The 18,859-nt window shown below is 38.3% G+C and overlaps 1 protein-coding gene across 5 annotated transcripts in view; it reads left to right on the top strand.

The window, feature by feature from the left end:
- TFEC (transcription factor EC) overlaps positions 1-18,859 on the top strand; it is an 82,575-nt gene that overhangs the window by 44,190 nt on the left and 19,526 nt on the right. Inside the window, exon 1 of one of the 5 annotated variants that reach the window (XM_059711604.1) lies at positions 7,916-8,552. The exons of the other annotated variants lie outside the window; for them this stretch is intronic. Coding sequence (XP_059567587.1) covers positions 8,460-8,552 — 93 coding nt within the window. The 5' untranslated portion in view covers positions 7,916-8,459. Of the gene's footprint in view, positions 1-7,915; positions 8,553-18,859 lie in introns of those variants that run through there. 5 annotated transcript variants of the gene reach the window in all.

Below are 18,859 nucleotides of genomic sequence, written 5' to 3'. Positions count from 1 at the left end.
TTGTTACTAATGTTGTGGCCCCACCCCATAACAAAGAAACAGAATTTCTGGAGGATGAGGCCCAGAAATCAGGATTTTAAAAAGATTCCCGGGTGATTCTAATGTGCAGCCAAGGTTGAGAACCACTGACTTAGAGGAAAATGGCTAGTGGGATACTGAGCCAGCTGAGATAGCATAAACCAAGAATAGAGATGGGAAACAGCATGAGGTGAGTAGAAAGTGAGAAGCAGATTAAGCAGACGGTGGTAAAAAGAGAGGCCAGATAAGTAGACAATGGACAAATCACAGGAAGGCTGGTACTCTCTGTTAGGCAATATCACATCCTTAAGGGTTTAAATGTGGGGGCTGTACTGACATAATCAGGTTTGGCTTTAATATTATTCTGTCAGCCATGTAGGAGAAGAAGCCTGAGTTGAGAAGTTATTTCTGTAGTGCAGGGAGAGATGATGAGGCCCTCTATTTGAACATGTTAGGACTGAAGTAGCTGTGAGACCACCATATGGAGATGCTGGTGACAGCTAGATATTCAAGTTTGCCTTGAGGAGAAATTATATAGACTGAATGAAGAGATTTGAGAGTTGTCAGCATGCAGGTGATACTTGAAAACTTAAATGAGAGAGTTCCTGAAGAGCAAGAATCTACTGAGAAGCGTGGTGAACCGGGATAGGATTGAGGATATCACCAACATTTAAGGGTGCTCAAAGGAGAGGGGCCATCAAGATAATGTAAAAAGATAAGCAGTATGGTGTCACTGGAGCTAAAGAAAGAGTTAGCTTAAAGAGGAAAGGAATGATCCACACACTTAAATGTTGCAGTTGAGTCTAGTAAAATAAGCACTGAAAAATATCTATTGAATTTGGAAGTCAAAAAGTCAAAGAAAATAGCAACCAAAGGGATTTCTTTAGGATAGTAGGCAAAAGCCATTCCACCTTGAATTCAGAGTTTATAGCAGTGGGAGAAGTTGAACTCCATGGATATTTGGGATGGTTGTGCAGAAAGATAATAGGACAAAAGCATAGAGAGTAATAAAATGAAAATTGTTCATTTGATCTGCCAGAAGGTCAAGATTGGATATAAAGGAAGGTTGTATTTGATGAGTGAGATAATGGAATTCAGATTTTAGAAATGGAGTAATTTAGAGGATGACATGACCCAAGGCATGGTATAGAGAATAGGTGAAGAGTTAAATTCAGATTTATAATGTTGATAGTGGTGAGCTACAATATTCATCAATAATAGTTACTTTATTTTTACATAGAATTCTGATGGTTGTTACTGTAGGTATTTTTAGGTGCATATGCCTTTATGATTGCTTGGAGTTATTTTTTCTTTAAAATCTTACCTTACATTTAATATGGCTTAATACTAAAGTTGCTACTGTGGCTTTCCTTATAGTCATATTTGTGGTACAACTTTTCAGTTTGCTTTAAGCTTTCTCAAATGTTTTATTTTAAACGTATATTTTATAAATATACTATTGCAATAACTTTCTAAAATCAAATTCAAGAGATTCTTGGTTAGTTTGTTAACTTATTTACATTTTTATAATTAGTGTACTATTAGGCTATAATAGTTATCTTTTTTAGGTGTTTTTTTAATTACTATACATTCTGTTTCCTTATTTGCCATCTTTTTTTTTTCTATCCAGCATTGGACACATTAAGTTTCTCTCTCTCTCTCTCTCTCTCTCAATATATATATATATATATATAATTTTAGAGGCCTGGTGCATGAAATTCATGCACAGGGGCGGGGGGTGGGTGGGAGGGGGAATGTCTCTCAGCCCAGGCTATACCCTTTCCAATATAGGACCCCTTGGGGGATATCTGACTGCCAGTGAGATCAGGCCTAAACCAGCAGTTGGACATCCCTCTCACAATCCAGGACTGCTGGCTCCCAACTGCTCGCCTGCCTGCCTGCCTGATTGCCCCTAACTGCTTCTGCCTGCCAGCCTGTTCACCCCCTAACCACTCGCCTGTCAGCCTGATCGATGTCTAACTGCTTCCCTGCTGGCCCTATTGCTCCCAACTGCCCTCCCCTGCTGGCCATCTTGTGTGAGGGTGTGACAGTCAATTTGCATATCACCTCTTTATTATATAGGATAATTTGTCATTTATACCACAAAATTTTTACTGCTATTTACTCATTCTTTTTATTTTTTGTATTGATTTCATAGTTGTAGTTATCATCTGACTAATTACCTCCTGAAAGAGTGTTTTTAAAAGTTTGTTTTTGCTTTAAAGCTTCTGAGTTTCTTTCCCTAAGAAACATTTTATCTCACCCATATACTTTCAGGATAAATTCTTGGTTGTAAATGTTTAGGTTCAACGTCACATACCTTCAATACTTCAAAAATTATCGCTATTGTATTTGAGCACCCTGTGATATTGAAAAGCCTGATCCTTGGTCTTTTGTGGACTTTTACTTTTAAATCACTTGCATCTTATAAATGATTTTCTTTGTCCTTGAACCTCATACTTTCTACATCTATTATCTCCATTTTGATTTTAGTCAAAATAACATGTTCTTTTTTGTATTTAATTATCTTCATCTATCACTTTAAGGATGCTTATTTTGCAGATTTGTAATTATGCTTTTGTCTGATCTGTTAATCCTGTTTCATCTGATGCAAAATGTTGTATTTGCTGGGTTTTTAAAAATATCAACTAAATTCCAAGATATTTAACAATGAAGAGTCTTGGAAGCTGTAAAGCAAAGTTTTGGACTAGATCTTTAAATCAATAGGATAATAGAAGAACCAACTTCTCCAGTAAATTAGGGGAAAAGATATTTATGTTGGTGGATGACAGAAATAAGAAATAAAGATGTTAAAGGCAAAAACAGAGCCTCCAAGGAGGATGGAACTGTCACATGTAGGAAAGAAAGGATTCTCTTTGAAAAAAGAGAAACCTCAGCATGGTTACAGGCAGAAGGGAAAAAGAATAGAAATGCAAGTGACTGCGTTATTTATGGTGTAAGCAGACAGGAAACATAAAGGGATGAGTGACTATCTGTAACTGTTACTGAAACTGCCATAGCACCCCAAAGAACAATATTTACCATACATTGTGCTTAGCATCCTTCTTTAGGTCTTCTTCACATTTGTTTTGAACACATTTACTGTCCATTTAATGGCAGAAAGTGAATGAAATAAATATCATGACAAACAAAATAGAAGCAGAGGCCATGGATACATAGGCAAAAAAAACTGACATGTTAGAGCGGAGGGGGTTTGGGGGACTGGATGAAGAAGGTGTAGGGATAGCCCCAAACATATATACATAACACATCGACACAGCCAACAGTGTGGGGATAGCCAGAGGGAAAGGGGGTGGGGTTCTGTGGTGGGGGGACTTTGCCTGGGGCACTGGGCATGCGATGCACTGTGCAGATGATGTTTTATTGAGTTTTACACTTGAAACCTGCATGGTTTTGTGAACCAATGTCACCTTGACAAATTCAATGTCACACCAATAAAGTCAACTAAAAAATAATAAATTAAAAATATTCTCCCCTGGGAAAAGAAGAAATATCACAAAATTGAAATTTGAATTTAATGACACTACATAATATACTGTAAAACTTTCAGAGGCTGGACAAACCAAAGAAACTAAACATGCATATTTATTATCCTAGATCCTCTTAATTCACATAGAATAACATCTAATGTTCAGGCAATGGTCGAGAACTAAACTCTTGTATATGGTACCCCCTAGCCATATATGGTTTTTAAAATTAATTTTAAATTAATTCAATGCAATCTTTAAAGATTGAGTAAAATTAAAAATTCAATTCCTCAGTTGCACTGGCCACATTTAAAAGCTCAGTAGCCATATGTGGTGAGTTGCTGCTGTATTGACAGCACAGATATAGGCTATTCCCATTATTGCAGAAATTTTTGTAGGACAGCACTGGTCTAGAGGATTTTACAATGTAAGTTTCTTGTCTATTTTTTAACTGTGTCTGAAACCTCTCTTGCCCTTGCTCACTCCATTTCCTTCCCATTGGTCCTCTCACTCTCAAGTACCCTGAGCTTGCTCCTAACTTAGGGTCTTGGTATCTTTTGATTCCTTTCCAAAGTCTACCCTTCCCCATGTTATTCATGCCTCTGTTCACATATCAATAAATTCTTCTCCGACCATTTTCTAAAACAACACTTTTCCCCATCAAGCTCTATTGACTTCCTGCTTTCATTTCTTCAGGCTGCTGTTATTGAGCTGTTTATTGTGTGTTTCCTTAATAGAGCTTGAGCTCCATGAGAGCGCAGCCTTTGTGCCATGTGTTTCTAGACTTCCAGTATTTACAGCAAGGTATTGCCATAAATATTGCTCAATAGCGTGCTGCTGAGGAAGCTGGAGAGCCTGGTGCTGCCGCAGCTGTGCTCACCAGCCATTAGCTGGTGCCCATTGGTCAGCTGAGCAGGGCTCCCACTGTGGGAGCGCACTAACCACTGGGGGGCAGCTCCTGTATTGAGCATCTGCCTCCTGGTGGTCGGTGCACATCACAGCGACCTGTCGGCCATTTGTTAGGTCACTCGGTCGCTTAGGCTTTTATATATATAGATTTTGCACCTACTTTTGACTGGCAGTTTTGTAAGTGTATTTTTCTCTAGTTCTCATACAAATAGGCAATGTCTCTGGGGGCAGTCTACTGTGTGCTTTTAGACACTGTACAGCTCCTTTGCTATGTGGTCTCAATAGAAATGGGATGTTAATTAGCTAACATTTATCCCAGACCACTGCACATAGGCTTAACTAAGACTCATGGTGTAACTTCTGTTTGTGGGAAACTTGGAAGCTGCTGACTTGTAGCTTGGATTACTTGTGGAAGTTCTTCAAATTAATCTAGGTTGAATGAAATAGTTCAAGATTTTCACAGATCTTTTTAGCCCATGTATTTCTGATCAAGAAATGAATTGAGTAGATTCATGAATTGAGTGACTGGACTCAGAATAATTAAACAGAAGTTACATCTCAATTTTTATTTGATCAAAAAATTTAACCACCTATAAATTAATTCTTACTGCAACAAGTATGTAAACAGGACTGGAAAGGGTCAAAAAGCAAGAAACATTTAAGCAACTTAATTGTGCTTTCATCAACAACTGACCCTTCCAGTTTTCCAATCTCCTTAGTGTGAATGGTATTTTCCCCTTCCCTATTTGGTAGTCATCTTCTCACATGATGCTATCCTAGAGCTCATTATAACCAATTTTTCTATCCCATAACATTTTTATTTTATACTTTTTGGCCAGCACATTCTGTTTTTTTCCTCATGTTCTTTCTTCACCAATTGTTGAAGCTGTGGGGACTCCATATCAATTGACTCTATCACTGTTTTCAATAGCTATTACTTCCAACTCACAACATTTTTAAACTTTCTTCCTTAACCTGCCTAGAGTCTTTGGTCAAGCACCATAACCAATACTCTTGCAAATGCTCTTAACATGTTATCAGTTTATTTTATGTTATTCTCCTGACAAAACCCCAACCCTAGTTAAGCTTATTTCTCATCTTATTCCACATCTTCATCTAAGCAGCAGGTGGATAAAATTTCACCACAATGCTCGTGGTACTCACCTCAAATACATTATCAAAGTTTTGCTGGGGCTCTCACTACTTCCAGATAATGCTATCACTATTCCCTGGCAAAAATTCCCATTAATTAAGACAACATTTTAATATCTCCTCTCTTTTCTCAAATCTCCATGATTCCTTGTCCATACTCATTTTTTTTCAGCTAATTTCTCTTTCACAACATATTTCAGAAAGAAAATATATGCAATCAGATTAGAATGTACTCATTAGCTTTTATCATCAGTCCTACTAAACCATTTGTATATGCTTTCATTTTTTGTGCCATCCCTTCTATAAAAATAGAATAATTGTCCTAGCTCATACTCTAAAACCAGCTCTACTACTTGTGTCCTACACCCCACTCATTCTTAAGAAAAGCAGTTTCCTTCTCTAAATAGCAACTCCTTCTCGTATCATCAGTCTATTCTGATCTAATGGGTTATACATATTAGCATCACACTATTCTTTAATAAGGCTCTCTAAAAATAAAAACGAATGAACCAACTCCCTTTGGATACATTTTATCTCTGGTTACCACACCATTGCATGACCCCCATTTTCCAAAAAAAACTTACTGCTTCCATTTTTCACCCTGCCTCCATTTCTTCACCATTCATTCTCTACTCTCTGATAGAGCCATTGTCCTCACACTTCTAAAAGAATCTTAAAACCAACCAATGTAAAAACAAAACAAAAACAAACAACCAAAAAACAATAAATGCAGAAGCCAACAATAAATCCTCCATCCTCAGCTGACTTGCCTTCTCAGTGGCATTTGCCATGTTTGACCACTGTCTCCCTCTCCAAGTACTACCAAGGATTCTGTGGCACCATATTTTCTGGGTTTACACCACATTGCTGGTTCTTTCTCCTCTAAGATTTGTCTAAGAGGACACGCTCAAACTAACAGACCCTCTTTTCTCATGTATCTATAAATCCCTATAGGTAATCTCAACCCATTCCGAGCCTAGATTTCTCCCTTAGATGCTAGACTGATATATCCTACTAGTTACTTGACATCCTTGGTGTTTCTAAGTACAGCAAGCTTAATATGACTGAAAGGAAGCTTTGTGTCTCCCCCAATCTGTTTTTAGCTCATTTTGAAACCCCCAAGTAATTTTCCCTCTCTTCTCTCTTACTCCCACACTTCCACATCTATCAATATGCCCTTCTAAACAGCATCCAAAACTGCCTGAATTGCACGACTTCTTATCAGCTCCTCTACTAAAACACTTTCCAGGCTACCATCATGTCTAACTTGAACTTCAGAAACAGACTCCAACCTAACTTCCCTGATGATTCTTGCCCCTTATAACTCTTCTTTACACAGTAATCAGAATGATCCCCACAAAGCAAAAATTAGATCCTGTTTCTCTTTGCGTAACATTCTATTAACTTCCTGAAATCTTCAGAAAATAATACAGACACTTTCCTAGAGTCAGCACTTCCCTTTAACTTTGGGTGCTGGCCTCTATAGCCTTCTTTCTGCTCCTTGAACACGACAGCTTATTATCATCCTAGGATCACTGAACTTCCTTCACTTGGCTTGGAATGCTGTTGTTCTAGATCAGTGATTGGAAGCCTTCTTTTGTTTCAGACATTTAGTCAATATCACCTTGTCAGAGAATCCTTCCACATCACCCTTGCTAAAAATCACCATCCCATCACTCCCTAAACCAATATCTCATTTTCATTCCCTCTTTCATTTATGATTTGAGTAATAAAAATTATCCTATTTATTATTTTACTAGAGGCCTGATTTATGAAATTCGTGTAAGAGTAGGCCTTCCTTTACCTGGCTGCGGGCACCGGCTTCCCTCTGGCACCCAGGTCCCGGGCTTCCCTCAAAGCCTTGGCTTTGTCTGGAAGTTTCCTTGGGTCTAATTAGCATATTATGCTTTTATTATTATAGATATACTTATCCCTAGAGAATAAACTCCTGGAAAATAGTGTTTTGGGCTGTCTTGTTCACTGCTGTTTCTGGAGCCTAGGACAGTGACCTGTTCATTATTTTATTTTCAGTAGCCTGCACAATGCCTAGCACATCATAGGTACTAAGCAAATAGACACTATAAAATTCACACAGGGTACTGAAAACATTTTTCCTATTATACAGTACTAGTTAGAATTTTTTTAATGGAAAAAAAGCAGTAGCCGTAAGGATAACAACAATAACAGCTACTATGCCTTGGGAACTTATGTGACAAAGACAGGGCAAAATGGTGAAAAACTGTATTTAATCAACACAACAAACATAAGCAATAGAGACTATTATTACCTATTACCAGTTTACAGATGAGGAAAGAGACTTAGAGAAGTTCAGCCAGTCACTCAAGTCCATACCGATAGTGAACCACAGGGACGGGGTTTGAATCCAGTCCTGTATGATTCCAAATGCAACAATCCTAGACAATCAGCTGTGCCTGCAGCTTCAGAGGAAGTGTAGAATCTTGGTGTTTGAAGGGACATTCGCCTGATCTGATCCTCTGCCACACGCCGGCTGAGTGCTTGTTTAGCCTCGGAGTTTAGATACGTTTCCCTGTAATTTCCACCCATTAGTCTAGTTTCACCCCTTCCTTTCAAGTGACATGGTTGTGCATAGTAAGTAATTTCTTTTATCATGTATAGGTATTTCTCAGTCCGGTGTCTATCAATGCTGGTGGCATTTGGCAATCTCAGTCAACTGTCATAGTTCAAGATGATTCCAGAGGGGAGGGCTGAGTAAATATTAACCACCCCGTGTGCTTGGTTGGAACTTGGAAGGACTGGTAACATCAACAAGCGAGCTTTTCTATGTCACAGTCTAGACCAGATTAGTCTTAAAGTCCAAGGAAGAGCCAAAGTTCACCGTCGCGCAGGCATTTCTGCACAGCGCTCCTGGTGATGGTGTGTAAGTTTAAGGAAAAGAAAATGATGAAGGAGAAAGAGAAAACCGTTGCTATTGTGAAGGTTATAGACACTTCAAAGGTGAAACTGGTGAGCAAGTACATTTTGGCATTCTTTCAATGTTTGGAGATGAAACTACCTGAAATACTGAACTTAAACTTTACAAACTAACAGTCTGTGAAATAAGGAATGTGCCAATAGAGCTTTGAAATGTATAATATATAATCCACTGAATTAACAAGCTTGTTTATGGACAAGATAGTTTTTAGTGCTCAGAATGCAGTAAGCGTTTTTTTAGTAAAAAAAAAATTTGTGAAAAATAAAATAATGTTTTATTGTGACTATTATCAAAAAGTGGAATTCCACTAATTACTTATTGCTGTGTTTACGTTAAATTAATGACTTTTTTATTCACTTAGAACTACATAAATTATATGCATATAAAGTGTATGATACAAACGTATTTACAAGTCACCATTCTCAGCCTTGTACTTTATCTTTTCTATTTGAATTATAAGCCAAACAAGTACAAGGGATCTCCCACCCCTGCTCCACATGTTGTTTTCATTTACTCAGAATAGAATAATAATAGTAACAAGAACACAGTGGGACTTTTCAACGTTTGTCACTCAAACTTCATAGCTCTACTTTAGCAAACAAAGTTAGAGGGAGATCAACTGTGTGTGTCTTTAAACCGAAAAAAAAAAAAAACAAAACAGTTGAATACATTTAAGTGAATAAATACCCGTAAGGACAGAAAATAATATTTAAATGCCAGCTTTCCAAGTATGCATACATTGCGTATAAGCTCCTCCGCAGTGCTCCCTCTTTATGCCTGAAGTTTACCTTTATTTTTGGTCTACAGTTATTTTGTCTAAGAGTCTCATGCTCACTTTGACCATTTTAGGTTCACAATGAATGTCTTCACAGAAAGCCAAAGTAGAGAATCCAAAGAAATCAAAATTTTCTGTTTCCCATAAAGCTCACACTAAATATATAATATAGACATAGATATATAGATATCATGCATATACATACATACATAAGGGTTCAGGATTTTTACTTTTTTTACTATTTATATTCAAAAAATATCTGGAAATTATATATACATACTTTAACATATAAGGAAAGATATGTATATATAAGAAAATAATTTTCCTTATATGTATCTTTCCTTATATGTTAAAGTATGTATACATCTTCTTATATCTTTCCTTATAATGAGATTATCTGGGAAATACCGGTAGTTATATCACATGCATTCACAAATATAGAATATGCATAATACATATGTATATATTATATCTATATGCATATGTACAAACATATATCTCAAAAAATTCTCTGGGTTTCAGATAAATAGTCAATTTTCAGAAATATGGTGAGTATAGACTATGGTGCCCTCTCTCTTGCTGAGTGACATACATGAATAGGGGTAGAATGATATATAAATTAAAATTCTAAATGATGGCTTGGTTAATTAATCTTATAAAGTTTTAGTGAAGAAAATAAAGCAGACTGTCATGAGGAAGTGTGTTAGAGATGATTTGGACCTTAAATTGAGGTTAGAACATGGGTTGGATTTTGATACTTAATGAAAGAATGAGGACTTTGTGGTGCAGAAAACAGCAATTGGAAAGAATAAAACTGAGAAAATATGGCCCCGTGGATACCAACTTTTCTGAGCATTCAAAACAGTTCTTGCCATTAAAAATGTTACGGCAAGGACCCTTTCTATAATAGGGTCGGTAGTATAGAATCCAGCCTTTGTGTCAGACAGGCCTAGGTTTAAATACCAATTCCCCCACTTATTATTATTTTTAAAATTTATCTTTATTGTTGAAAGTATTACAGATGTCCCCTTTGTTGTTGTTTTTTTTTTTCCCATTGAACCTCTCCACCCCACTCCCGCCCCTCCCAGGCATTCACCACCCTATTTATGCATATAAGTTCCCCCATTAATCAATCCCCTTCCTCCCCTCACACAGCTTTCCCTCTGAAATTCATCAGTCAGCTCCATGCTTCTGTCTCTGGATATATCTTATTCATCAGTTTATTTTGTTCATTAGATTCCACATATGAGTGAGATCATGTGATACTTATCTTTCTCTGACTGGTTTATTTTGCTTAGCATGATGCTCTCCAGGTTCATCCATGCTTTTGCAAATGGTCAGAGTTCTTTCTTTTTTACAGCCATGTAGTATTTCACTGTGTAAATGCACCACAGCTTTTTTAATCCACTCAACTACTGATGGGCTATTTCCAAATCCTAGCCTTTGTAAAATGTGCTGCTATGAACATAGGGTGAATATATTTTTTCTGCTTGGTGTTTCAGGATTCTTAGGATATATTCCTAGAAGTGGGATCACTGGGTCAAATGGGAGTTCCAGTCTTAATTTTTTTTTTTGAGGCAACTCTATACTGTTTTTCACAGTGGCTGCCAACTTCCACCAAGCCCCTTATTTATATAACTGTATGGCCTTGAGATAATTACTTAGGTTTTTTTTAGAGTTTTAATTATTTTATATTTAAAATAGTAATTATGATACATCTTAGAGCTATTATGAAGATTATTAGAGATGTTATTAGTTATTATTATAAAGCATGCTTAGCTTAATAGCTGGCAAAAATAAATATTCAACTATCTATGACAAAGTATATCTGTTATGATGTTTATATTTTATTTTATTTTTTAAATATTCTATGTATGAATTCATAGATTCTTTGTGGAAATACTGTACCCTCGCCCTCTCCCTCCCACTGGAGTCTGAAATCTTTTGTTGGAAGCCATGACTTAGGGTATGTGTATGTGGTGATGAGAAATCTTAAAAAAACTTGACAATAGTGTTAAATAATGTTGACTAGATATGAAGGGCCAATATGATTTTGAAAGCTATATAAAAGAATTTGAGTTTAATATATGAGTTAAAGAGGAGATATTTTATACTTTAGATTTTGAGCTAGAATAAATCAGAGGAAGTTGTATATTTTAAACAGAAGTTGGTCTTAGAGGAGTAGTTGGGAATTGAGAGGGTTGGAGAGATACTAGATAAAGGGACATAATTTATGCTTGCGGCCCTACAGATCATGAGGTACAAGAACAGAGAATACAATTTCAACTTATAAATTATCCTATATAATAAAAGCCCAGTGACCAAATGGTGGAACGACCGGAACAACCAGTCGACCAGTCACTATGACATGCACTGACCACCAGGGGGCAGATGCCCGATGCAGGAGCTGCCCCCTGGTGGTCAGTGCGCTCCCATAGGGGGAGTGCCGCTCTGCTGACTGGGATGAGCAATGCTCCCACAGCGAGCCCATCCCCGCTGGCCATGCTCCCCACCAGTGCACAATCCTGTGCACCGGGCCTCTAGTTTAAAAAACATACAAACAAAACATGCAAAAGTGAGTAATAGATCAAATATAGTGTATAGGAAGGAAAGATAAAAAAAAACAAAACAGTTGGGAAAAGATGTGGAATTTTAGGTCAGATTACTTATGTTATCCTTCAGTATTTTGGCCCAATAAGAGTAAATGGATATATGAACATTTTCATTACATGTCTCTACAATAATTTTGGACGTAAATTTTATTTTTTTCATATGTAAGCATTGATTTTAAACATAGGCAAAGTTAAAGTTTTCTAGGATTATGAAAAATTGTCTTCTCAAAAACTAAGAGTTTTATTAACAATGGGTTGAATTCTATCAGATACTTTTTCTGAATCTACTGAGATGATCACAGATTTATTTTTATCTTTGAACATCCTAAAATGTATTTATGGGAAACACAACTTGATTATAGGAAGTTATCCTGTTAAATTTTCTTGGATTCATATAGCTACTAAAATTTTGCTTAAGATTTATAGTCATAAGTGAAAAGGGCCTATAATTTTTCTTTTCGTAATGTCTTTGTATGATTTAAGTCTCGTTGAATTGGGACATATTCCCTCTTGTCTCTGTTGTCTGGAAATCTTTGTACAAAATTGGGATTTTTTTTTCTTGAAAATGTAACACTTTTGCCCATAAAACCATCATGTCCAGATTTTTTATATACAATATGTTCAAAGTTTATTTTGATAGCTTTAATATTCAAAAGACTGTTCAAGCTATTAATTTGTTTTTCAGTCAGTTCCACTAAATAATACTTTTTAAAATTTATCTTTAGTGTTGAAAGTAGTACAAATGTCTTTTTTCCCCCCATTGACCCCCTCCATCCTGCACCTACCCCTCTCAGGCCTTCACCACACTATTGTCTGTGTCCATAGGCTATGCATATATGCATATAAGTTATTTTTTAAGAAAAAATATGCACTTTGTCTAAGCATTCACAAGCATTGCCAAATTATCGTGGGTAATATCTTATTACCTTTTAAATTATGGTAAAAATGTACATAAAATTTTTCCATTACATACAGTTTAAAGTGTATAATTCAGTGGCATTAAGTAAGTTGAAAATACTGTGCAACCATCAACACTACTTCCAGAGTCTTTTCATCATCCCCAAACAGAAACTGCATCCATTAAACAATAGCCACCCAAGTACCCCTGCCCCTCAGCCTCTAGTAAGTTCTACTTCCTGTCTGTATGATTTTGCCTAATTTGATACCTCTTATGAGTGGAATCATATAATATTTGCTTTTTTTTCTGTCTGGCCTATTTTACTTAGCATAATGTTTAAAAATCATCCATGTCGTAACATGATTGGGATTTTATTTCTTTTTTAGGCTTTATAATATTCTGTTATAATATAGACACATTTTATTTATCCATTCATCTATTAATGGGCATTTAGGTTATTTCTATCCTTTGTCTACTATGAATAATGTTAGTATAAACATTGGTGTGTAAGTATCTGTTTAGGTCTCTGCTTTTAATTTTTTTGGTATACTAGTATTCATAGAGGTGTAATTCTACATTGAACTTTTTGAGAAAAGGTCACACTGTTTTCCACAATGGCTACGTCATTTCACTCCCAACAGCAATGCACCAGGGTTCCAACTTCTCCACATTGTCACCACTTGTTCTTTTCCTTTCATTTGATAAGTCATCTTAATGAGTATGAAGTGGTATCTCATAATTTTTAAGATGACATTTTTTTTAATTTAAATTTTTTATTGTTGACACTCTGGGAGATGTCCCCTATTATCACCACCTTTGCCCTCCTCTACACAGTCCTCACCCCTGTCCCTGGGCCCTCACCGTACTATTGTCTGTGTTCATGGGCTATGCATATACTGTATGTTCTTTAGCAGCTGATCTCTTCACTTTCTTTTATCCATTCCCCCCACCACCTTCCCCTATGACATTTGTTAGTTTATTCCTTTTGTTCTAGTTTGTTTGTCAGTTTACATTCTTCATTAGGCTCCACATATTAGTGAGAACATATGGTATCTGTTTTTCTATGACTGGCTTACTACATTTAGTATAATAATCTCCAGATCCATCCATGCTTATGCAAAAGGTAAGAGCTTTTTTTTTTTTTTTTTTTTTTTTTTTTTTTTTTACAGCTGTGTAGTATTCCATTGTGTAAATATACCACAGCATTTTATTCACTTATTTACTGATGGGCACTTGGGCTTCTGGATCTCGGCTATTGTAAATAAGTCTGCTATGAACATAGGAGTGAATACATTCTTTCTGATTGGTGTTTGAGGATCCTTAAGGATCCTTAAGATTATATATTTAGAAGTGGGATTGCTGGGTCAAATGGGAGTTCCATTTTTAATTTTTTGAGGAAACTCCATACTGTTTTCCACATTGGCTGCACCAGTCTGCATCCCCACCAAGAGTACACTAGGGTCCCAGTTTCTCCACTTCCCTGCCAGCATTTGTTTGTTGATTTATTGATAGTTGCCATTCTGAACAGTTGTGAGGTGATACCTCATTGTAGTTTTAATTTGCATCTCTCTGATGATTAATGACCTTGAACATTTTTCCATATGTGTATTGGCCATCTGTATGTCCTGCTTGGAGAGGTGTCTATTCAGATTCTTTGCCCATTTTTATATTTGATTAGAGGCCCGGTGCACAAAAATTTGTGCACTTGGGGGGGGAGGGAGTCCCTCAGCCCGGCCTGTGCCCTCTCGCAGTCTGGGACCTCTTGGGAGATAATGACCTGCTGGCTTAGGCCTACTCCTGGGTGGCAGAGGGCAGGCCCAATCCCTAGGTGCAGCCCCTGGTCAGGCTCAGAGCAGGGCCAATTGGGGAGTTGGGGCGCTGCCCTGTCATGCACAGAGCAGGGCAGATTGGGAGGTTGTGATGACACCCTCAGTCATGCTCAGGGTAGGGCTGATCAGGGGGTTGGGGTGCCACCACTCTCACACTCAGGGCAGGGCTGATGGGGAGGTTATGGCTCTACCCCATCACACACAGAGCAGGGCCCGTTGGGGGGGGGTTGAGGAGCTCCCCCCTATCAGGCACAGAGCAGGGCCGATCAGGGGGTTTGGGCGCTGCCCCCTGTCACGCTGATCCCGGTGGCGGGAGGCATATTACCCTTTTACTATATAGGGTAGAGGCCTGGTGCATGGGTGGGGCCGGTTGGTTTGCCCTGAAGGGTGTCCTGGATCAGGGTGGGGTTCCCCACTGGGGTGCCTGGCCAGTCTGGGTGAGGGGCTGAGGGCTGTTTTCAGGCTGGCAGGTGACTGAAGTTCCCAACCGCTCCATTTTTTCTTTTTTCTTTTTTTATTCTGGGCCAGCTTTAGCTTGAGGCTTGGCTCCAGCTCTTAGGCCTCTGCGGCTGAAAGTAGGTTTCTGGCCTTTGCATACAATGTTGCGAATCTGCTGGCTGAAGTCTGGCGGTATTTGTTAAAATGTTTGAAACTGCAGGCTCAGAGGCCTGCAGCCGCAGGTGGGGAACGTTGGTTTCCTCCGTCACTGAGGCAAGCAAGCCTCATGTTAGTTTCAAGCTGCCTGGCTGCCGGCCGCCATCTTGGCTGACAGTTAATTTGCGTATCTCGCTGATTAGTCAATGAAAAGGGTAGCGGTTGTACGCCAATTACCATGTTTCTCTTTTATTAGTGTAGATTATCTGTCTCCCTTTTGTTGAGTTTTATAAGTTCTTTATATATTTTGGAGATTAACCCCTTATCAGATGAATCATTGGTGGATAGGTTCCCTCATACACTGGGTTCTCTTTTGGTTTTGTTGATGATTTAATTTGCTGTGTGAAGCTTTTTAGTTTTATGTAGTCTCCTTTGTTTATTTTTTTCCTTGTCCTCAGAGACTTATTGTAGTAAAAAGATTACTACAAGAGATGTCTGAGATTTTACTAGCTATTGTTCTTCTAATATGGTTATGGTTTCATGGCTTACATTTAAGTCTTTCATCCATTTTGAGTTTATTCTTTATGGTGTAAGTTGGGGATACAGTTTCATTTTTTTTTTTTTTTTTTTGCATTTACCTGTCCAAATTTTCAACATCATTTATTAAAGAGACTATCTTGACTCCATTGTATGCTCTTGCCTCCTTTGTCAAATATTATTTGACTTATAAAGGCCATGGGTTGATTTCTGGGCTATTTTGTCCCATTGGTCTGTATGCCTCTTCTTGTTCCAGAACCAAGCTGTTTTGATGACAGTTGCTTTGTAATATATTTTGATATATGGTAGTGTGATACCTCCAACTTTGTTCTTCTTTCTCAAGATCACTGATATTATTTAGGGTCTTTTTGGTTCCACATAGTTTTTGGAATATTTGTTCTAGATCTGTGAAATATGCCATTAGTATTTTAATTGGAATTGCATTGAATATATAGATTGCTTTGAGTAGTATGGACATTTTAATGATTTTAATTTTGTACATCTTCCAACCCATGTACATGGTATACGCTTCCACTTGTTTGCATCTTCCTCAGTTTCTTTCATCAGTGTCCTATAGTTTTCAGGTCTTTTACAATTGGTTAAGTTTATTCCAGGTATGTTATTTATTTGTTGTTATTGCAATGGAAATGGAATAGTTATCCAGCTGGCATGACTCAGGGGTTGAGTGTTGACCTATGCACCAGGAGGTCATGGTTTGATTCCTGGTCAGGGCACATGCCTGGGTTGTGGGCTTGATCCCCAGTATGGGGCATGCTGGAGGCAGCCAGTCATTATTGATGTTAATATCTCTCTCTCCCTCTCCCTTACTCTCTGAAATCAATAATTAAAACATATTAAATTTTTTTTTAAAAGAAATGGGATTGTTTTCTTCTTATATTTTCCTGTGAGTTTATTATCTATACTAATAACAGGGTAATATGCTAATTAGACCAGATAGACCAGATGTCTTCCGGATGTCATTCTGGATGTCCTTCCTGACAAAGCCGGGATATGGTAGGCCTGCAAACCATCAGTGGCCCCTTGCCCAGGCCAGCCAGGCCCCCCAAGAAAGGACCTCCCACCCCGATCAGGGACATGGCTGGCCTGCAAACCACCCATGGTCCCTCGCCCAGGTTGGCCCCATCCCCCAGCAGTGCCCCCCACCCAGATCAGGGGCATGGCCGGCCTGCAAACCCCATGACCCCTCACCCTGACTAGCACCACCCACAAGTGGGGACCCCTCACCCCGATCTGGGGCCCCCTTCAAGGCAGGCCAGTCGGCCCCAACCCATGCACCAGGCTTCTATCCTATATAATAAAAGGGTAATATGCAAATTGACCCTAATGGCAGAACAACCAGAATGACCACTGGACCAGTCACTATGAGGCGCACTGACCACCTCTTGGTCCCTTTCCCCAGCCGGCAGGCCCTGATAGCCTGATGGCCACCTGCAGTGGGGGTGGGGCTGGTGAGCAGGAGGGAACAGCCAACCTCTCGGTCCCTTCCCCTGGCCGTCAGGCACTGATCACCTGATGGCGAATGGAGAACTGGGGGTCAATGGTGCCGGGGGGTGGGACTGGTTGTGAGCAGCTAGGGAAGATGGCCCTGATCGCAGGCCAGGCCTAGGGACCGTACCCACACATGGATTTCATGTGCCGGGCCTCTAGTTGGTGTATAAAAATACCACCCATTTCTGGATATTAATTTTGTATCCTGCTACTTTGTGAATTCATTTATTAGATCTAATAGTTTTTGGTAGAGTATTATGGTTTTCTATGCATAGTATCATGCCATCTGAAAAAAAAAAAGACAGTTTTACTCCCTCTTTTCTCATTTGGATGCCTTTTAATTTTTCTTCTTGTCTGATCATTGTGGCCAGGAATTCTAACACTACACTGAATAAGAGTGTTGAAAGTAGACATCCCTCTCTTGTTCCTAATTTTAAAGGAAACACTTTTAGCTTTTGCCCATTGAGTATGATATTGATTATAGGTTTTTTTATACATGAGAAGATGCTAGGTATGCTTTCAATATGTAAATATCAATTGAATCTATCTGATTCAGTGTGTTATTTAAGCTCACTGTTTTCTTCTTGATATTTTGTCTAGAAGATTTATCCAGTTTTTATATTGGGGTGTTAAAGTCCCCTATTATGACACTATTGCTGCCAATCTCTCCCTTGAAGTCCACTAAGAGCTTTTGTGTGTGTATGTGTGTGTTTATATATATTTAGGTGTTCCTATATTTGATGCATATGTTTTCAAGGTTTATTTCCTCATATTGCATAGATCCCTTTAGTATTAGGTAGTTACCTTTTTTTCTCTTTTATGGTCTTTGTTTTGAATTCTATTTTGTCAGTTGTAAGTATTGCTATACCAGGAATTTTGTTTGTTTATTTCCATTGCATGGAATATTTTTTTCTATCCCTTCACTTTTAGTCTGGGTGAAGACTTTTCTTCTCCGGTGGGTCTCTTGTAGACAGCATATATATAGTCATGTTTTCTTATCCATTCAACTACCCTGTCTTTTGATTGGAGCATTTCTTCCATTTACATTTAAGGTTATTATTTACAAGAGGTCCGGTGCACAAAATTCCGGTGTCCCTCAGCCCAGATTGTGAGAGGGTTCAGGCCAGGCCGAGGGACCCCACCAGTGCACGATCAGGGCTGGGGAGGGACACAGGAGATTGGCCAGCTGCGGAGGGATCATGGGAGGGCTCCAGGGTATGTCTGGCCCACCTTGCTCAGTCCCGATTGGCCAGACCTCAGCAGCAAGCTAACCTACCAGTCAGAGCATCTGCAACCCCCATGGACATCATAGTGACTGGTTGACCAGTCAACTCTCTGCCCCCTGGTGGTAAGTGCATGTCATAGTAAGTGTTTAAGGGGCCTTAGCATATTATGCTTTGATTGGTTAAATGGTCAACTAAAAGATGGGACACTTAACATATTAGGCTTTTATTACATAGGATAGGTACTTAAAAGTAAATTCATACTATTATTTAAAATTAAAATATATGCTATAAATTATTTTCAAATAGCAAATTCAAAATACACAACTAAATATACCAATGCCCACAGAAGTTTTAATTGA

This window comes from Myotis daubentonii, chromosome 10 (assembly GCF_963259705.1).
Source record: "Myotis daubentonii chromosome 10, mMyoDau2.1, whole genome shotgun sequence".
Classification (NCBI taxonomy): domain Eukaryota; kingdom Metazoa; phylum Chordata; class Mammalia; order Chiroptera; family Vespertilionidae; genus Myotis; species Myotis daubentonii.
Note: the sequence above shows the minus strand (reverse complement) of the source record. Positions and strands in the feature narration are given on the sequence as shown.